The 17,378-nt window shown below is 44.0% G+C and overlaps 1 protein-coding gene across 1 annotated transcript in view; it reads right to left on the bottom strand.

Moving 5' to 3' along the window:
* LOC119545808 (huntingtin) overlaps nt 1-16,809 on the bottom strand; it is a 40,938-nt gene extending 24,129 nt beyond the window's left edge. The window contains exons 1-11 of the mRNA XM_037851691.1: nt 16,736-16,809; nt 16,212-16,469; nt 15,934-16,150; nt 15,743-15,872; nt 12,005-12,676; nt 11,014-11,604; nt 6,676-6,990; nt 5,700-6,613; nt 3,249-4,019; nt 1,433-2,062; nt 1,128-1,311 (exon numbers count right to left, since the gene is read on the bottom strand). Coding sequence (XP_037707619.1) covers nt 1,128-1,311; nt 1,433-2,062; nt 3,249-4,019; nt 5,700-6,613; nt 6,676-6,990; nt 11,014-11,604; nt 12,005-12,676; nt 15,743-15,872; nt 15,934-16,150; nt 16,212-16,469; nt 16,736-16,809 — 4,756 coding nt within the window. The remainder of the gene's footprint in view (nt 1-1,127; nt 1,312-1,432; nt 2,063-3,248; nt 4,020-5,699; nt 6,614-6,675; nt 6,991-11,013; nt 11,605-12,004; nt 12,677-15,742; nt 15,873-15,933; nt 16,151-16,211; nt 16,470-16,735) is intronic.
* Between the last annotated feature and the right edge of the window lie 569 nt (nt 16,810-17,378).

Genomic DNA, 17,378 nt, shown 5'->3' with positions numbered 1-17,378 from the left:
AATAGAGAGGCTGTCGCCGAACCCCTACCTTTTCGCATAATACCCCTAAAATTTATAGCATCCTAATGCATGTCGACCGATATGGTGAAGGGTGGGTGGTTGGACGGTTTGGTGGTTGTGAAATGCCCTAATGAAATTGAGTTGAAGTTTGGTTTTCTGTTTGCTGTTTTTTGTTGTGTGCTGAAAACATTTCGTAAATTGAATTGAAATGTTTATTAGTGCACTACTATCTGCATTACTGTTGTTGATGTTGTTACAGTTGCTGGTATTTTTTAGATGCACATTGTTAATGATGCTGTTTAAAATTATTAAATTAAAAAGGGTCAGATACATAGTGGAAAATGTGAGCATGAATGATGCTTTTGTTTGTTACCTATATTTAATGCAACGTTTTGTCACCGATTTTAGTTTGAACTAAAGCCTATTACAGAAAGCTTTGTCTGCTTTTCGCACATCATGGCAAAGTGTGTACCACAATAGTATAGTTTATACAATTAAATGAAAGTGTATTTTGTATTCTGTAATATCTGTAATACGTTTCCCGATTTTTTAATTGTTCGCCTTTTTTTTCGGCTAACTAAATAAACTTTTAGTGCAACGGAAATTTAAAACCATTTATGCTAATTTCCCGTTTTTCTTGATTAAATTTAAAAATAATAACAGCTAAAAAAATAGACTGCGCCCAGTCACTTACACCGCAGCATGAAAATATTTATGCAAATCTATTTAATGACAAACAATTAATTAAAATGATTTATGCAAACGTTGCCACAGCATTCATTACAGCATAATGCAATTAAATATGCAGTCTGAGACTAAAAATTACTGTTTTTGTAATTTCATTTAAATTAAATTAGCCAAACGAGCCACAAAGCGTCGACCGTCCGGCCCAGTCGAATAAATCCAATAAATATCGGAAATATCGGGAAGGCATTCAGGCGCGCAAGAGAGAAATCATCAGGCACGCCAGCCAGCCATGAATTAATGCGGTATATGAATGCGAATGTCGGTTTAAATGGGGTTGGGGTATGGAGTATATCTGGGGATAGGGATAGGGATATGGGATAGCAAGGAAATAGCAGAGTAAACCCTTTAGCGATCGGTGTAAGCACCGAACCACTACTCACCTGCCATTAATTTGCCCATCACATCAATCAAATCGTTCTGGCAGGCGAGGTCCGCAGCTGTTGCATTGTTGTAGTAGGCATAGCTAATGCAAATTTCAACGAAATTGAATTCCAGCCAGGCCTGTTGATAGTCCACGAAATTGAAGTGCCTCAGCAGGAGGCGCAGCGCGTAAATTATGCCAAACTGTGAAGGGAAAACAGGATGAGAGAGTGGCCTGGATGTGGGTCTGTATCTGGTATCTGGTCGATTCGTTTCGTTTCAGTTCAGTTCGATTGGCGGCTACCTGGCAAACACAAATATTTACCTGCACATTTTTATCATTCAGCGTCATCAATTTATTTGTCAAGCGATACAAAACTTTGGCCAAAACTTTTTCCTCCTGCGCGATTTGACGTTGGGATGCCGATGCCAGGGCAAAAACATTCCCCTCGGCGATGCCGATGCCGTAACTTGCTTCGAAGTAGGCCGTCGCCGCGAAGACTGCCGCTATGGATCCGGATGAGGCAGATGCCGATGCTGAGGAGCTGGACGTGCTGCCCGTTTCTGGATAGATTGAGGCGGAGGCGCAGGCGGAGGAGGAGAAGGCCATTGCATCCAACTCAGCCAGAGGCGGCACAATCGTCGAACTGGCCCGGAATAAATTACGCAACGTCACGGACATGCTGCCAAATATGCGATAGTCGAAAAAATCCCACAGCAAATTGAAATTAGTTTGTTGAGTTTCCACGTTGACGTTGCTATTGCCATTGCCATTGCCTTCGATTTCGCCTCCGCCACCATCTCCTGCTCCTCCTGTGTCCTCATCCCTCGCATCCTTCGATGGATCCTGGCGCGCCGTTTGCATTATAAAGCGGCAGAGACAGCAGGCGGCATGTTCCCGCACCCGCGCATCATCGTCGCCGAGCAGATGTAAAAGTTCAGCCAGAAACTGCGCCTGCAAGGGGAGCAAAGTGTTTTTGAGTCAGTTGACGGCACGTTGTAAATCAAAAAGTGAGCCAAGTTTTCATTATGCAGTTTGGCAGTTTCGAATGCCCGTGCAGATGCGGTTTGCCTAGTCGATTTGGCCAGGAAGGAAGAGCACTGTGGAAAATGGAACTCAATGACCTTAAAACTGAACACTCTTTTTTAAACCCCTTTATACTTTATAAGTATATCAAGCCGTTATAATTATGAAACTTACGTTTAAAACTTGGCTAAGGAAATAAAATTATATTACAAACAAAATAAAATTAAAAAATCTTTTTTAAACTTCCTTTAAAAACTGGAAGGTTGAAAAAATATTTTCGATTATTTTCAAAAGCTAACAATGCATATATATAATTAAATTTCAAATTTTACAGCAGTGTCAAAGCTTTCCAAATCCATTACTAAAATTAAATTTATGTATCAAAAATTGGTTGAATATAATTCCTAAGTTTACAAAAGATAATACAATATACAAAGTTAAAAAAATAGCATAGTAAATTTAAAAATTTAGTTAAAATTGTCCTATAGATATTATTTAAATTCCAATTTTTTTCTAAGTGAACAATCATCAAAAATGCGGTATTCCAAGTTTTGAACTTTGCGAAAACACAGTCAACCATAATTGCAACTACGATTGGCATACGAAATTCTAGGCAGCAGTTAAGCTCTTTTCATTCCCATACATTTTCTGGGTATTCAGTCTGATCCGTCAATCGTCTTTTGGCTCAATTGTTTGCCGACTCTCAAGTTGATGTACGTTTTCCCTCTCAGTGCCATTTAGTAAATTGCTAAGCTTTGTCAAAATAATAAATAAACAAATATATGTGTGCGAAGCGCCACAAGAACCCCGAAGCTCCGAGTACCGAGTTCCGCCTGTCAGCCAGTCCGTCATGCTGTCAGTGGGTCCGTCATTCGGCATTCAGCATTCGGCAGGATGTGCTCCTCCTAGACTGCGGGAGACTCCTGCAGAATGCACAAAGAGCCCGGCCACACACTTGAGTGCACAAATGTTCAATAAGAGTTGTCAGAGGATGCCTTGGAAGCCTTCGCTGGGCGAAGAAAACACACTCGTAAAATAATCTGCACAATAAACAAGCTGGCGAGCAGCGGACTGCCAGCGGGCCTGGCTGTAATAAGACGATTTAGCTGCTTACCTCATAAGTGCAGACAATGTCCTCGCCCTCCGCATCCCGGCCAGAATCGCAGGCATCCCTTGACGGCCGCCCCGAGTCGTGCTCCTTGGCGCCGCTGTTTTTGTTGTCGATGATGGCACAACGAGAATTTGCGTAGTACGACCGCAGCAGCACGTAATTTAAATTCGAAATAACTTCGGCGTATTTATTCTGGACCAGCCAATATTTATTGTGATGGCAGAGCCGGAGTTTGCTCAAGAGCAATTTGGGTGAGATGGCAAACACACAGAAGGGTTCAACCAGTTCGGTATTGGGCTTGGGCTTGGTATCGAGATCGGGCTCATTACCCAACTGCCCAGTGTGCTGCTCCTGCTCCTGCTGCTGCTGCACCCCAGTCGATTGCAATTGGAAATCATTCAAAAGAACAGCCAGTAGCTCATCATTATCAGTGGCCGAGGACTTGGCACATGTCCCGGCATCGTTAGGACGCCTTTGTTGCAGCCGTTGACTGCTTAAGGCATTATCCTGGTCCTTTGCAAAAGTTTGTTGGCCAAATGTTTGCGCCTGGCCCGGACGCTTTTGTTGTCCACTTGAATGTCGTTGCAGGTCCCTCTCCTGGTTGTCCTTCTCCTGCTCTTGCTGCTCCTTCTGTTGCTGCTCCTGCTGCTGCTGCTGATGAGCATGATAATGACATGGCGGCTCTGTCAAATATTTGGACACCACATGCGGAAATATCTTATCGAATGCATTCAACGCTTGTATAACCACTGTGTGGATCTCGTCCTCAAAGCCCTGCAATAAGTGGGGGAGAGTAAAAAGTTTTTCAGCTAAATTTCTTTATACAGGATCTCAAGAACAGGCATAAGACGGCTAGCTACGGCCAAAACGAGTCGTTGGCTAAGCGAATTTGTGTTTTATTGTTTGCACAAGCAAAAAGTTTTCCACAATCACACAGTGGCCAGCTCTCAGGCATCCCATCCTATCCGTATCCCTGCCATTCCTTTCTCAGCCCTCCATCCGGGCATCCATCTGAGAGTGTGTGCATTTTTAACGAATCCCTAACAAGCTTTTCCTAGCTGCAGACCCCGGCCAAAGGGCTATTGTTATCAAAGTTGCTTTGCCTTTGGCCTGGGTTGGCCTGCTCCAGGGAAGCAGGGAAGATCTTCCCACTCGCCGCCGCCACCGCTGACCCATCCCTAACCCACAATCCCTATCTCGTTTTGGCTCCAATTTTGGTATGCTGGCAAGTGCCATTGAGACGGATTTGCAGCCATTATGTAGCAGGCATCTAATGTGATTTTCAGCTAGCACGTCCTGCGTCCCATTCCCATTCCCAGTTCATCCTTTCCTCCCCCTCGTTTCTTTTTCTAAACCCCCATCTGCGCGTGCATCTCGCTGCAACAACATTGCATAATCAAATTGCACTTTTGGGGAGGCCAGCAGCCAGCAGCAATTTAAATGTTCGGTGCTGGCCACTAAATTATTGAATTCAATAAGAAACCATCCCCGCATCGGACCCCCAACTTACTGCCACGGCCAATCCCCAGACAGAAATCAATGTGCAACTTATGCGCACATTCTGCATACCGGAAGGGAAAGAGGATGGGATGGCAAGGGTTGGGTTAGATGGGTGAAAGTAAGATGGCAACGGATGCGCGCTGCTCCCTTTAGGGGCATTTGCACTTGCACATTGCGAAGGCGATAAGAATTTTCTTTCTTATTTTCAAATGAAAAACAACCAGCCACACAAAATGCCGCCGGCTAAGCTCCTCCAACTGCAACTGGCTTGAGCTGGAGCTGGAGCTGGAAAATATTCAAAAGGCAGCAGCCATTGATATGGACACGTGTCCGTGTCCGTGTGTGTTTGCCTGCATGTGTTAAAATATGTTAGCTTGATGGTTTAACATAGAAAAAAGTACAGCGAAAAGGTTGGGGCACATATTTATAGATATAGAATGTTTGCGCAGGGGGAAAAAAGAGGGTGAGCTACACTACTGACACATAGCAAACCAGGTCAGACCAGGCGAAGCTGGAATGCTCTAAGAAACTTCATGGAATTCTTAAAATTACATGTTTTTAGAATAACAAAAAGACATATTTTTGTGCCTTAACTAATGTTTTTCAACAAAATGATAATATTATTTAAAAGTGATACCAACTTCCTTAGGAAGTCCCCATACCTTTCAAAGGGTAAAGCAAATACTCTGTAGTACAACGTGGCGTATGCGTTATGCAAACACAAGGGGTAGAAAATGGAGTAACACGACGAAAGAGAGAGGGACTGCAAGTGGGCGTTCCACGACAAAGATATGGCGCCAGATATACAAAGCGGGTTAGCAAACATGTAATGTGGCTTACCATTAACCAAGCACCGGCAGATTGGAGCTACCCATTAAGGGAACTTTCATCGGAGTGCCTGTGGCTACGAAACGCTTTGTGCGAATTCGCATACGAGGCTATCGCCGCACTCACCTTCAACAAAATGGCCAGCAAGTGTTGCAGGCCAAGATTACGTTGCAGTTCCAGAAACATTCCAGCTCCACTGGATTGCAGGAAGTAACCAACAACCTGCTGGACTCCACCGCGCAAAATGGGATCGGTGTGGTCATGAAAGAGCAGGATATCCGAAAGAGCCTGGCAGCCTTGTGTTGGAGGAGTCCCAGGTGTGGAAGTTAATCCCACAACTCCTGAGCGACTGCGCGTAGACTTGGTACGCTTGGGTGGACGTGGCGGCAGGCTCAACGGTGGCACGTCCTCAGCTGCCACTGTGGGCTTAAATGAGCTGCCAATGATCTCGGACTTGGAGAGTTTCTCTTCCTGCGCAGATTTCTTTGCCGAATGAGAGGAAGAGGATCCACTAAGCAGAAGAACCGAAGCATCGGCACTGCGACTCAGCGTGGGCATAGCCGGCTGCAGGTAAGCTGGACAGGTGCTGGGGCCAAAGTGGTCGTCCTTGATGTCCAGCAGGAGCAGGTTGTCCTCCAGATCGGTTTGAATCAGGCTACTATCCATCGAAGCCTTTTCTCCACTCACTTGTGAATTGTCGCTGCTCTGGGGACTGGACACCTGAGTGCTGTCGCGGGAATTGTCGTCCTCCAACAGCTGCCGTTCCCGATCGCTGAACTCCAGGCTGAGTTGAAGAACCCTGGGAGCCAAGCGTATACATTGTGCAATCACGGCCAAGGAGAGGCTCTTTATAGACACTCTACTGATGCTATCAGGCTGTAATCCCGCCGCCTGTCCACTGAGCAGGAATCGAGCTGCCACCAAACGAGCCGTATAGTAGACCAACGACTGCTCCAGGATGCTGCCAATTTTCACGGTGATCTGGGCACGACCGACAACTGTCTGCCGTAGCGGCGAGTTCTCCACTAGAAAGGGATTAGCTGCGGAGATAAAGCTTCTAATTAGTGTCTCCTAGGTGCGACAAGTCGCCCCGGCGACTTACCGTTGGGCGTGCTTCGCAACTGCGGTGTTTCGGGCTTAGAAGCTGCCACATCCACGCCCGGAGCATCCATCATGAGGGCGGTGGAGGCCGTGTGGGAGGCGGTCATCGAGCAGGAGTCGTCCAGCGGCGTGGGCGTCTCCGCAATCGAGGGATGTCGCTCCGGCGGCTCCGTGTTGCTGCTGCTGGCCAAGGAGGTGAGCGAAAGCGTGAGCGAGGCCGTCGAGATGGCATCCGATTTGTCGGCGGGCGTCGACTTGGAGGGCGTGGTCTTAGAGCCGCTTGATTGACGAAAGAGCTTACTGACCGACTCCGAGGCTGGAAGGATAAGAGCAAGCACAAAAGCCCCGAGTTAGTGCGTCCTTTCGAAGGTCTAGCAGATAACTTGGTTTGACACTAATGCCAGCAATGGCGTTGGCTAATTTGCGGCCACTCCAGACGGCCAATTACCCGGCACATTCGTCCATCGTCTATAGTGGCAAACTTTGTGATCCAAGCCATGAGGGCAAAGGAAATTGCAAGGATGTGGGTAAAACCGCTAAAACTATTTTCCTTAGCTACTTTTTATGTTGTTCTATTAGCTTGCCGCCGCGGGCAAACTTCCCGGGCTCTCCATCTTGTATTGAAAATTAATTGAAAACTTCAATTTCATGGAAAGTACGAGTATAGTGCAGCCACTCGCTTCCCCCGACTGACCACTTAAGTGGGTTAAAAATGGCTGCATCTTTTAGATGCACTTGTTGTGGCTTTCCCAGTTGTTGTTGTTTTCTTTTCTTTTTGTTTTTTGTGTTATTGTTCTAATGGATGTTCCGGCCGCATGCAAGTGCTGTAAAAATTAGAGCAACCACGATTCCACGACTGCGGCCAACGGAAGCAGCAGAGCACTTTATGGTCAAAGTGCTCGCATGTATTGTTCGAGGGAGATAAACTACAGAGGAAGCCTGATCAGGGTTTCAGCAGAACATCCTTGAACTACAAGTGGTAATCCAACAAGCTGGCTAAAGAAATACCAAAGAGATAGAGCCCAAAAATTCTATTATTACAAACCCAATAACCAGGTTAATCAGTTTTTCCAACATTATCTCCTAAAATTGATTTACTCCAAAGCAAAGGATCTTAGATCGCTATAATTGAAAAGATTTAGTTGATAGCAGAACATAATGGCTTACGTCAAGGCAGCTCACCTTGTAATTAACAAGAAGTAATCCCCCATTTAAAATACAGATTTAACCAAAAATATATTCAGATTTACATTGGCATTCCACAAAATTAGCGAAAGCTGGGTGCTCATAAAAGTACCCCGAAATCAGGGTCTTTTATGTAACTTTCCTGCTCATACACTCGCCAGTAATTATGTTTGGGGTTGTTCGGTGGGGTTTTCTGGCTGCCATTTTATGCTTTAATAGTTTCGCCTCCATAAAAGTGAAAACGGCAGCCCAGCAGCTCCGCAACTTTGGTTGAGTGTTTTCTTTTTTATTATAAAATCACGTTGAAAATGCAAACAAAAAATGCAGCACACAAAAATGGCAAATAAAACTTTGAAGCGTATGAGCAAAAAGGGAGGAACAAAACCCCCAACTAGGCGACAATGAAAACCGCGTAGGAAAAGCGCGCTCTGGTCGGGAAAACAGCGGGGAGAAGGTCTCGTGGCTGCTACTTTATGCCCGGTACACAGACGGGAAAACCTCTCCGCTTACCCACACACATGCAAATGTTTTTTACAGCTCAAGTTGCATATGTGGATGCAGGGAAAGGGTACAAAAAATACAACAAAATATAGGGGAAAGACAAGACCAACAGTCGTAAAAAAATGGTTTATGAAAATAGAGTAAGATGGCTGGCCTAAACAAAATGAAAGCTTGGATTCACTATCTAATTTGTTAGCTCTTGTAAACCAACTACATTAGATAACTCAATATATTTAGTTTAATGTTAAAATATAGACAAAAAAAAATACAGATAAATCCAGATACAATAACCTATAAAGAAAAGCATTAAGGTTGAAGTATCCTAAGTGTTTCTATATTGTGGGTTGTTTTTGGAACAACGACATTTTTCTATGAAAGATCAGATTACAAGAGTTTGTTCCTAGAGACCTTGAAAAATTGTACTAATCGTATTTTTGGCTTAATAATAAGAAACTGATTCTGTAGGTCGTGGGTTGTTACTTGATCTTAAATGACTTTTTTATTTATTTAAAACAGATCTGATCACAAGGGCATGTCCCTGGAGTCCTTGGTAGAGTGCACTAATCGTCGGGGCTCTAATGCAGATAAGGACGGGCGGCTGTGGCTACATATCTGAGCACACATGTTATGGCCCTAGATATATATGTACATATTTATAAAAAGAAAACAAACAAGCGGCAATAACTACCGCGGACGGACGAGGAAAGCAGCGCAAAAAGGCTGATAGCGCATAAGTGCACAATAGCAAAAACAACTAATACGGCCCAGAAAGGATAACAACAATAACAACAAAACCATGAGGCGATGGAAACAGCAGGACGAAAATAAAAAAAGCTAAACGCGGAGCAGGCAAAGTGCAGCAACTGATGGCTGGCTCCTCTCGTTTTGGCTGACTGTTCCTGGTCCTGGCAATGCTAAATAAACCGCCACACACACAGTATACACACATCCTGTACACACGCCCCCGCCAAAAACACACACACACTCCGCACACGTATACTGTGACACAACATGTAAGCTTGCATACATGCAATTTGAGTAACCGCATTTTATCACGTAACCCATTTGTCTTAACCACTTTGTTGCCAACTTGCAGTGTGATGCTTTGGCCAAGTGGCAGTGGCGGCACAAGAAAACCAGCAATGAGGTTGGCGGGCGGAGAGTTTTGGGGCCATCGCACAGCACAAATGCATTGCCATGTTTCAAGCTTAATCCGCATCCCTCGCACACACACACACAAGAAATGCCGGATTTAAGCCCAACATTTACGTCAAGTAGATGTGGGTTTTTATACGCACCCCTCTCTCATCCGCCCCGACCAGTTGTCTTTATTCCCCTATGCCCACCCAACCCCTTCCAGTGCTCTACTCCGCCCTCAACTCATTCGCTTAATTAGTACTTCCGGCTCAGTGCAGTACATTTCCTTTGTTTATTACTAGCCTCCACCCCGCGCACTAACTAACGACAGGACATGGGTCTGGCATCAAGTCTGCCACTCGTCCCAGTCCCTCTTCCATTCCATCCGTTTATAGGTCAGGGGAAAAGTGTGCCATACTTATATGCACTGGCGCTCGTTACTGTAAGTCGATTTCAGCAAGTCAGGCGGCAGTCGAGCGATTTAAATATTAAAATAAATTATATCAAGGACAGGGCAATCAATACGCAATGAAATGTCAGCAAATAGCATTAAAATCAAAGCGGGAGGGTTGTTTGCCCATGTCAACTGACAAGACAAAAGCCAACATCAAGGTGCATCTCAAAGTGCACGCAGAAAAATAATAGGTACCTATTAAATCTGAAAACAAACTGAGAAACCATTACTATAGTTCAATATATTAGGATAAATATAGATTTGATATTATGTATATCGAAAACAAGACTGCTGTTATACATCTAAAGTATTTGATCAAAAGGTTACCCGATAAAAATAAATCTTAAAAAAAATAAATCAATGTATTCAGGTAAATATATATTTAATATAATATAATTTAATCTGAAATATGTTATCTTCGCATTAGTTGTTTATAACTAAAATACTTACAAAGGAAGTCCTAATTTTTTAAAATCTCTAAGGCCCTTTTCCCAAGGAAAGCTGCTCTGCCCTTTAAAATACAATTACTTCAAAACAACCCAGAACAGACAGTGCCATTTATTATATATAAGTATATTTTTCTATAAAAAATCCTAGATCTGACGTTGATCATTTAAGATCAAAACTCAACTTTGTTACCACCATAGTGTGCACATCTCCTTCACGGAGAACGATACTTGTGCACGAATAGCCTAAAATTGCTCCACAACCGAGGAGAGTTGCTAGTTGCAGTGGCAACAATTGCGCTTCATTAAATCGCAAGTGCAATTGGCAATCGAGAACGGCCCCCGCCTGCGGGTCACGTCTGCAACTCGGTCGCAATTATGCAAATAATCCCATCGAAAACCAACCGAATATTGAAAGTAAATGCTGAATTGTTTGGCGGAAAAAACACCAAAAATCTAAGGAATGGGCAAATAGAATTTGGTGGCTGGCGACTGCGGTAGACCGAGAAATGCAATAACATCGAATGGAAATAGTTTTGAACTTGCTTCGCTGACTTTGAACTTTGCTAATGAAATATTTCCATCGAATATAAGTTCATAGTTATGGCTGACTCACCTGCATTGGAATGCGACAGCAGATTGTTGAAGAATGTGCCAATTGCTGTTGCATCGCCGGATTCCACCGTATCATCCGCCGGAGGATGTTGCTGCTGCTGATGCGGCTCTTTGCTGCCGGCAATTGTGATTTCGGCTTCGAAATCGATGCTGTTGAAAGATTCATTGTCGATGTCACTCAAATGCTGGGATTTGTCATCGCTGCCGGCGAGCAGATTCTGCAGAGATGACTGATGCTGCGGTTTAGGCAGCCCGCCGACATCGGCATCAACATCAATCAGTTTATCGTCCTGCGATGTTGCTGTTGTTGCGGGCAATTGCAATGCCGCTGACAGCGCCTGTTGTTGTTCATTTAGTTGCGACAGGGTTGTAAAGTCATCACACTCGGCACTCAGCAGCTCCATGTCGTCGTCATCATCATCATCATCTTGCTCCTCCTCCGCTGCCGCCACCGCCCTCCTGTCATCATCCTCGTCCCGCCGCCGCCGGTGTCCTTGCCCCTGCTTGTCCTCATCCGAGGCAACGCATTCGCTGATGCTGCGTGCGGCATTCCTAATGTGGCAGCGCTGCTTCGCTGCCTCCATGGATCCCCCTGGAAAATAAATGGGAAAAGGGATGTGAGTATGGGTTGGCCTTACAATTTGTGTAAATATTTGTGCAGGATTCCGCTGGCGGCAAATGCAAATGCAAATTTGGCCTGACCTCGTTCCTGCATGTGCCGCCGCCTAAAAGCATGCACTAATAATTTTCATATGTGCATTGTGTGTGGGTGTCTCCATCAGCCTGTGCAATTGCTCAATTTTCTTGATTTCGGCATGGTCTGTCTGTTGGTTCCGTCCGCGTGTCCTGCCCCTGTCCCTGCCTGCCCGCCAAGCTCCTGTGTGATCCTCTGTCAGCATGTCACATTTCCACATGACTGCGCGCTCACACACTCCCAAACCTAAACCCAAACCCACAAACCATCTTGCTATACCATGCCTTATTTGCCATACCTTCATCAGCAACGGAACTTGGAGCCTCGGTCGTCGCATCTTCCCCGGCATTAATTCCCAGCGAGCTGTTGTCAACCTCGAGTCGCTGTTGTTGCCGCTGCTGTTGACACTTCGCCTGCTGCAGTTTTGCATTTGAATTCTTTTTCATTTGCACTGCAGTGGCCCCAACCGCCGGCCCATCCACATCCACATCCTCGTCCTCATCCTCATCCCCGAGCTGCTGTTGACTTGTCGCCACTTCGTAATTTTTCAATTGGAATATTTGATTCTTTAATGATTTCCTTCGCCGCAAATACTCATTGTGCTGCAATTGTTGATTGCACAACAGTTGGCGCAAACTTTGGCCCAGACTCTGGCTACATTGGCCATCGTTGGTTGGGGCGTCCAGAGACTGGAGTATGCCATTGATGACCTCCAGGGTGGCATTTATGATGGCGTGATTCGCGGTGTGCTGCGTGCTCAGCAGGTGCAAACAATAATCATAAATTTCAATAATTTGCCGGCAGTCGGAGGTCGTTGTCTGCTGCTGGTGCTGCTGCCTCTTTCCGGCCAAGGACTCGGAATCCTCGTGGCCATCGGCCGAGTGGCCTCGTATGAGTTGCGGCAACAGGAGGCGCAACAGACCCAAGGCTCCCAGCACGCTGCTCGTTTGCTGATCCGTCAGCAGGAGTTCTGCAAAAAAGAAAAGAGGAAGGAGAAATAATAAAAATAAGTTAGTTAATGGAGTGAAACTTATGGCTCTGCTGTGTTTGATACAAATTAAAAACGCTCTTCAAACTTTTTGCGCAGCGTGCGCTGGCAATTCCAATTTGCTCAATAAGCAAGACCCAGATACCGATATACCAATTCCATATACCAATACCATACACCCATGGCAATGCCAAAGGTATCCCACTTCCTTCTGCGTTTGGCCGGCCAATTGCAGTTCATACTTCTTTCGTTCGTGTTCTTGGCAACTTTTCCCTCATATGTTTTGCAACAAATTGCCTCCAATTAAATTTATCTCGTTGAAAACTTTCCATCTGATATTTATAGACTCCGCACACATGCACCCACTGGGACTGGGGACTGGGACTGAAGCTGGAAATGAGAACCTCGACCTCCCGCAGTTCTTGCTCTTGTTGTCTCCGCTTATTTGTCGTTTCATTACGTATACGCCACCAATCACAAAACGCCATGTTGGAAGTTTGTTACTCAATTAGTTTTCATTTTCTTCCTTTGGGGCGCAAAATTGAAAACACTTCTCGCCGGAGAAACTTTTTACATGGCCCTCATGGAAGCCAAGTGACTTTGCCGAGCCAAACTTGCGGCCTGTTTCCATGTGTATCAATTAATTGCGGCAGAAGCCGCAAGAACTTTCTGCAAAATGGGCGAGCCCAAAATGGGAATGGAGAAGGAGGGGGAGGCTTCATGCTGGGCACGTTTAAAGACTGCAATTAATAGCCACCCGAAAGGTGCTCAGTTTGAGGTCTACTTATTGGGGATCACAGAATCGGAGTTTGTTATTCAAAAAACTAAAACTTATAAGAAACTAAAGAGATAGTTTTGGGTAATTAACCTCATTTTCAATTACATATTATATATCCAATTTTAAACACCTCCAAATAAATTTTTTTAATTTTTATCCATAATATACAAGTAAATAAGTAAAAAAGTAAATATGAATCATTCAAAATATGTAATTCTATATTTGAAAAGTCTGCTTTCAGGACGGCCTAAACTCAACAACAATTCAAATAATAAAATTATTACTTTGATATTTTCAACCTTATGGACTGCCAAAGGGCCAAAAGTACACTTCCAAAAAGATCAGCAGTGATTTCACAAAATGAATTGGTAATTTGGCCATTTTGTGCTGCCCACAGTTGACATGAAAAATAATATGCACTTTTTGTTTAGCTTGGCATCAGACAGTGGGCAACATAAATTTTCAAAAGCTCCCTTTTGCAGCTGTTGGCTTTGCTGGCCTCGTTCGGCTGGCATTTGTTTACAACGTTGATTATCCGCTTTAAAGCTGCACAGGAATGAATATCTGATTCAATTTCGCATGAATTATTGCATGGAAGTGTCCAAGTGCATAAATTTCATTTCGTCTACGGGCGGAGACAAACAAACGGAGATGGCGAGGGCGGGCTTGAGGTCTAGGAACCCAGTTCTAAGTTCTCCGCTCTGAGGACTAAGGACCAGGGTCGTACTTTGTGTCTGTTTGTTGGGCCATGCCAGGAGGATGCCAGGATGCTAGGCAGCCCAAGTACTGCCGCAGCGATGGTGATGGGTGCCCATAAAAAGAGGCGCCAGACTGTATAAGGATGCGCTGAAGAGTTGCCTGGCATTGTGCCTTTGCCGAGAAGTGGCATAAAGTTGACACAGGACTAGAAGACCAGTCGGGCGGGGAAGGACCAGGAACAGGAGCCGAAGGAGTTGATTTGAAGGTAAACATTTGGACAAGAAAAGAGCAAAAGGTAAAGTCAAGTCGATGCTTAATTTATATGAACTTAGGTGAGGTCAGAATTTAGACTGCCGCATATATGACTCGCAAAAGTAATCCGACAAAGTGAATTAGTTTTCCAACCCGGGCATCTCACTTTAATTGTTTGCAAATGCTAAACACTGAGCTTTATGCAATAACTTTTTCCTACGTCGACTAAATGCATTTACAGTGCAGTACAACAGATCATAAAAAAGCAATGGAAACTGTAACTAAGGTGCATTTACCTCTTCGTCGACGTTTGCCAATAATATTTTCATGAAAATTCAATAAAAAATGATTTGTGTTTGCAATTTTTAAGCATTTTCGCATGGCTCACGTTGCCATGACTTTTGTTTTTGCCGCAGTCCGCCAGTCAGCAAATGCTAAAATAAAAACCGGCTATCGTTGTCTAAAATCAAAACAAATCTTAAAAAAACGATATATATTCGATGGTTCGTCCATCGATTTCGCGTTGGTTACCAACAGCAATGTAAAAATATAATTTATATCAACTGTCTAGTTACTTTTTTTGTGCCACGCCCCCTTTAGCGCCCACAGACCACAAACAAACAAACCCCCATGGTTGTGATTGCGTTCACAATGGGAGTTTGAATAAAATCCGAAACCCCTTTTCCCCCGCTCGCGAAGTTCGCAGTTCGATGACTTTATATTTTGGTAAGGTATTTTTCATGGATTTGCGGCTTTTTAGAATATTAAAAATATTTTTTCCGATAGCGCGAGCTTGCCAAACCATATTCATATATATATGCAGAGCTATGTGAGGCTTAGTATTTGGCCGTTACTCGCTTTTTAAACTCCACTTTCATTATTGATGAGAATATAAAGAGCGTTCTGCTGGACGTGTTCGAAGCGAAAATGCGTTAAATAACTAACAGCAATAACACCGAATTGTGGATTAGTTTATCCAATCTAGACGAACAATAACGGCCTTTATGAGGGCAGGTGTTTTCTAATTAGAAGGCTTTACTAGGGTTAAAAAAAAAACCTAACTGTTAGTTAGGGTTTTTAAAAAAACGCATTTTAAAAGAGATGTTATATTAAAGAGATAGACTGCGACCCGTGACAACAGATGCTTGCGAAAGCAGAAATAAAACTGTCAAATCCTGGATGAACAACTAATCATTTTTAAGGATTGGCTAATCCGGTATGTTCTTTTTATTCCTCAGCAATTAAAAAAAACAATTGACTGCTAGCCACATACATAGCTCTTCTAAAAGGCGTTTCATTTCCGTTTCCCAATGGCTTACCCATCACTTTGTTGACTCCATGTCTGGCCATGAGGCTCCTATTGCGTGCATGCTCAATAAGACTCATGCAATTTTGGGCCGAGCAACGACGCTTGACGGCACAGTCGGAGCTAATATTGTCCAGAAAAGTCTGCAAGAGCATACAATGAATTCAGTAAATAAAGAAATACAATAATGGGCAATGGTCCCACCTCGAACAGCTTGCATGATTCGCTATCGCTGAGACCCTGTTGTATATAACGACCAAAGTGCTTGACGAAATCGCAGAGGGTCTCCTGGAGCAGTGTCTCCCTGCGCTGGGAAATGGTGGTCATGCATTGGAGCAACCTCACTGCATACCACTTGATGTGCTTCTCCTTAATTTGCGGGGCATAGTAAGAGAACAGGTTCAGGCATATTCTCAGGGATCTGTACAAAAGATTGATTCTGTTAATTGATTTTGTTTTAGGATATATGTTTGACTGCTTACCTCTGATTACCGTTCCGCTTGATCTCGCCGTAGAGATCCATGAGGATGCGACTGACCCGTGTTTTTTCCAGTGCCCTCAGGATTTTGTTGAGGTTCTCCTCGGCACTCATCCGGACCACGGAATCCACATCCTCGCAAAAGAGCAGCAGGACATTCATGGCCGTGCCACAGTGGGCGGCATAGTTGATGTGTGCCGCCAGCGAGGGCGACATGATGCATTCGGCAATCTGCTGGAAGCAGGTTATCTTCTGTTTTTGACTATGGGAATTTCGGGTGATTAATAATTAGTGCAGGTATGTGGCATGACGTCATGGCGGATGCGCCTGTTGTTCAAGGTTGAAGGAATGTTTTGGTAGCTAAGCTAGTAGTTGGGTCATCTGGGGGCACTAAACCCTTCCGAGAAACACCTTTACAGCCGCATTTAATCAATATTGTTCCGTAATGAGCAACAAACTGTTGCCGGTTTCCCCACCCCAAAACATTCGATGCAACCGAAAACATTCCAACTTAGGGCTAAAACACACCTGCATTCCGTATTGCGCAGCTGTTCCACGTAGCCCACGAACTTGTCGTAGGCACTGGACCTGGATTTATCCATTTTGGTGTCCGAAATAACGCCTAAAAACGCTATTTAAACCACCTAATATCGAAAAACATTGTTTTGTTATGATTTCTATCAGCTGCACTTAGAGATGGGTTAACCACTAATGATAATATTTATAATCGAATACTGGTGCTTGCGAAAATCGAATGTTACGACTATCGATGTTTTACAATCGCTTAGTAAGGGTATTCCTTATACGATTAAATATCCTAATTCCTAAAAATGCAATACAATCTGTTAGACAGTGAAGGAAAATGTTTCTGTTCATTTAAAAATCGGTTCTCTTTAATCCCTGTCCGAAATCATAAGTTAGCTAAAAACAACTTATGGTTAGTTAGTATAAGTATAAGTATTATTAAGAGTAAAAAAACTTTTATTATGAAATTTGAAAGCCTGATTTTTACCGGAGAGCTGATAAAAATCGAACATCTAAACAGTTCAACAGGTTGGGGAATACCCTAGTTGCTTATTGGTCTGTAATGCGAATGTTAAGTAACAGTAGCGCGAATGTTATCGATAAAAAACATTTTCAAAGAGCCATTCAAAGAAATCTGTAATTAAAT

The sequence above is a fragment of the Drosophila subpulchrella genome, chromosome 3R (genome assembly GCF_014743375.2).
Source record: "Drosophila subpulchrella strain 33 F10 #4 breed RU33 chromosome 3R, RU_Dsub_v1.1 Primary Assembly, whole genome shotgun sequence".
Taxonomy (NCBI): Eukaryota; Metazoa; Arthropoda; class Insecta; order Diptera; family Drosophilidae; genus Drosophila; species Drosophila subpulchrella.
This window is presented reverse-complemented; position numbering and strand designations above follow the sequence as displayed.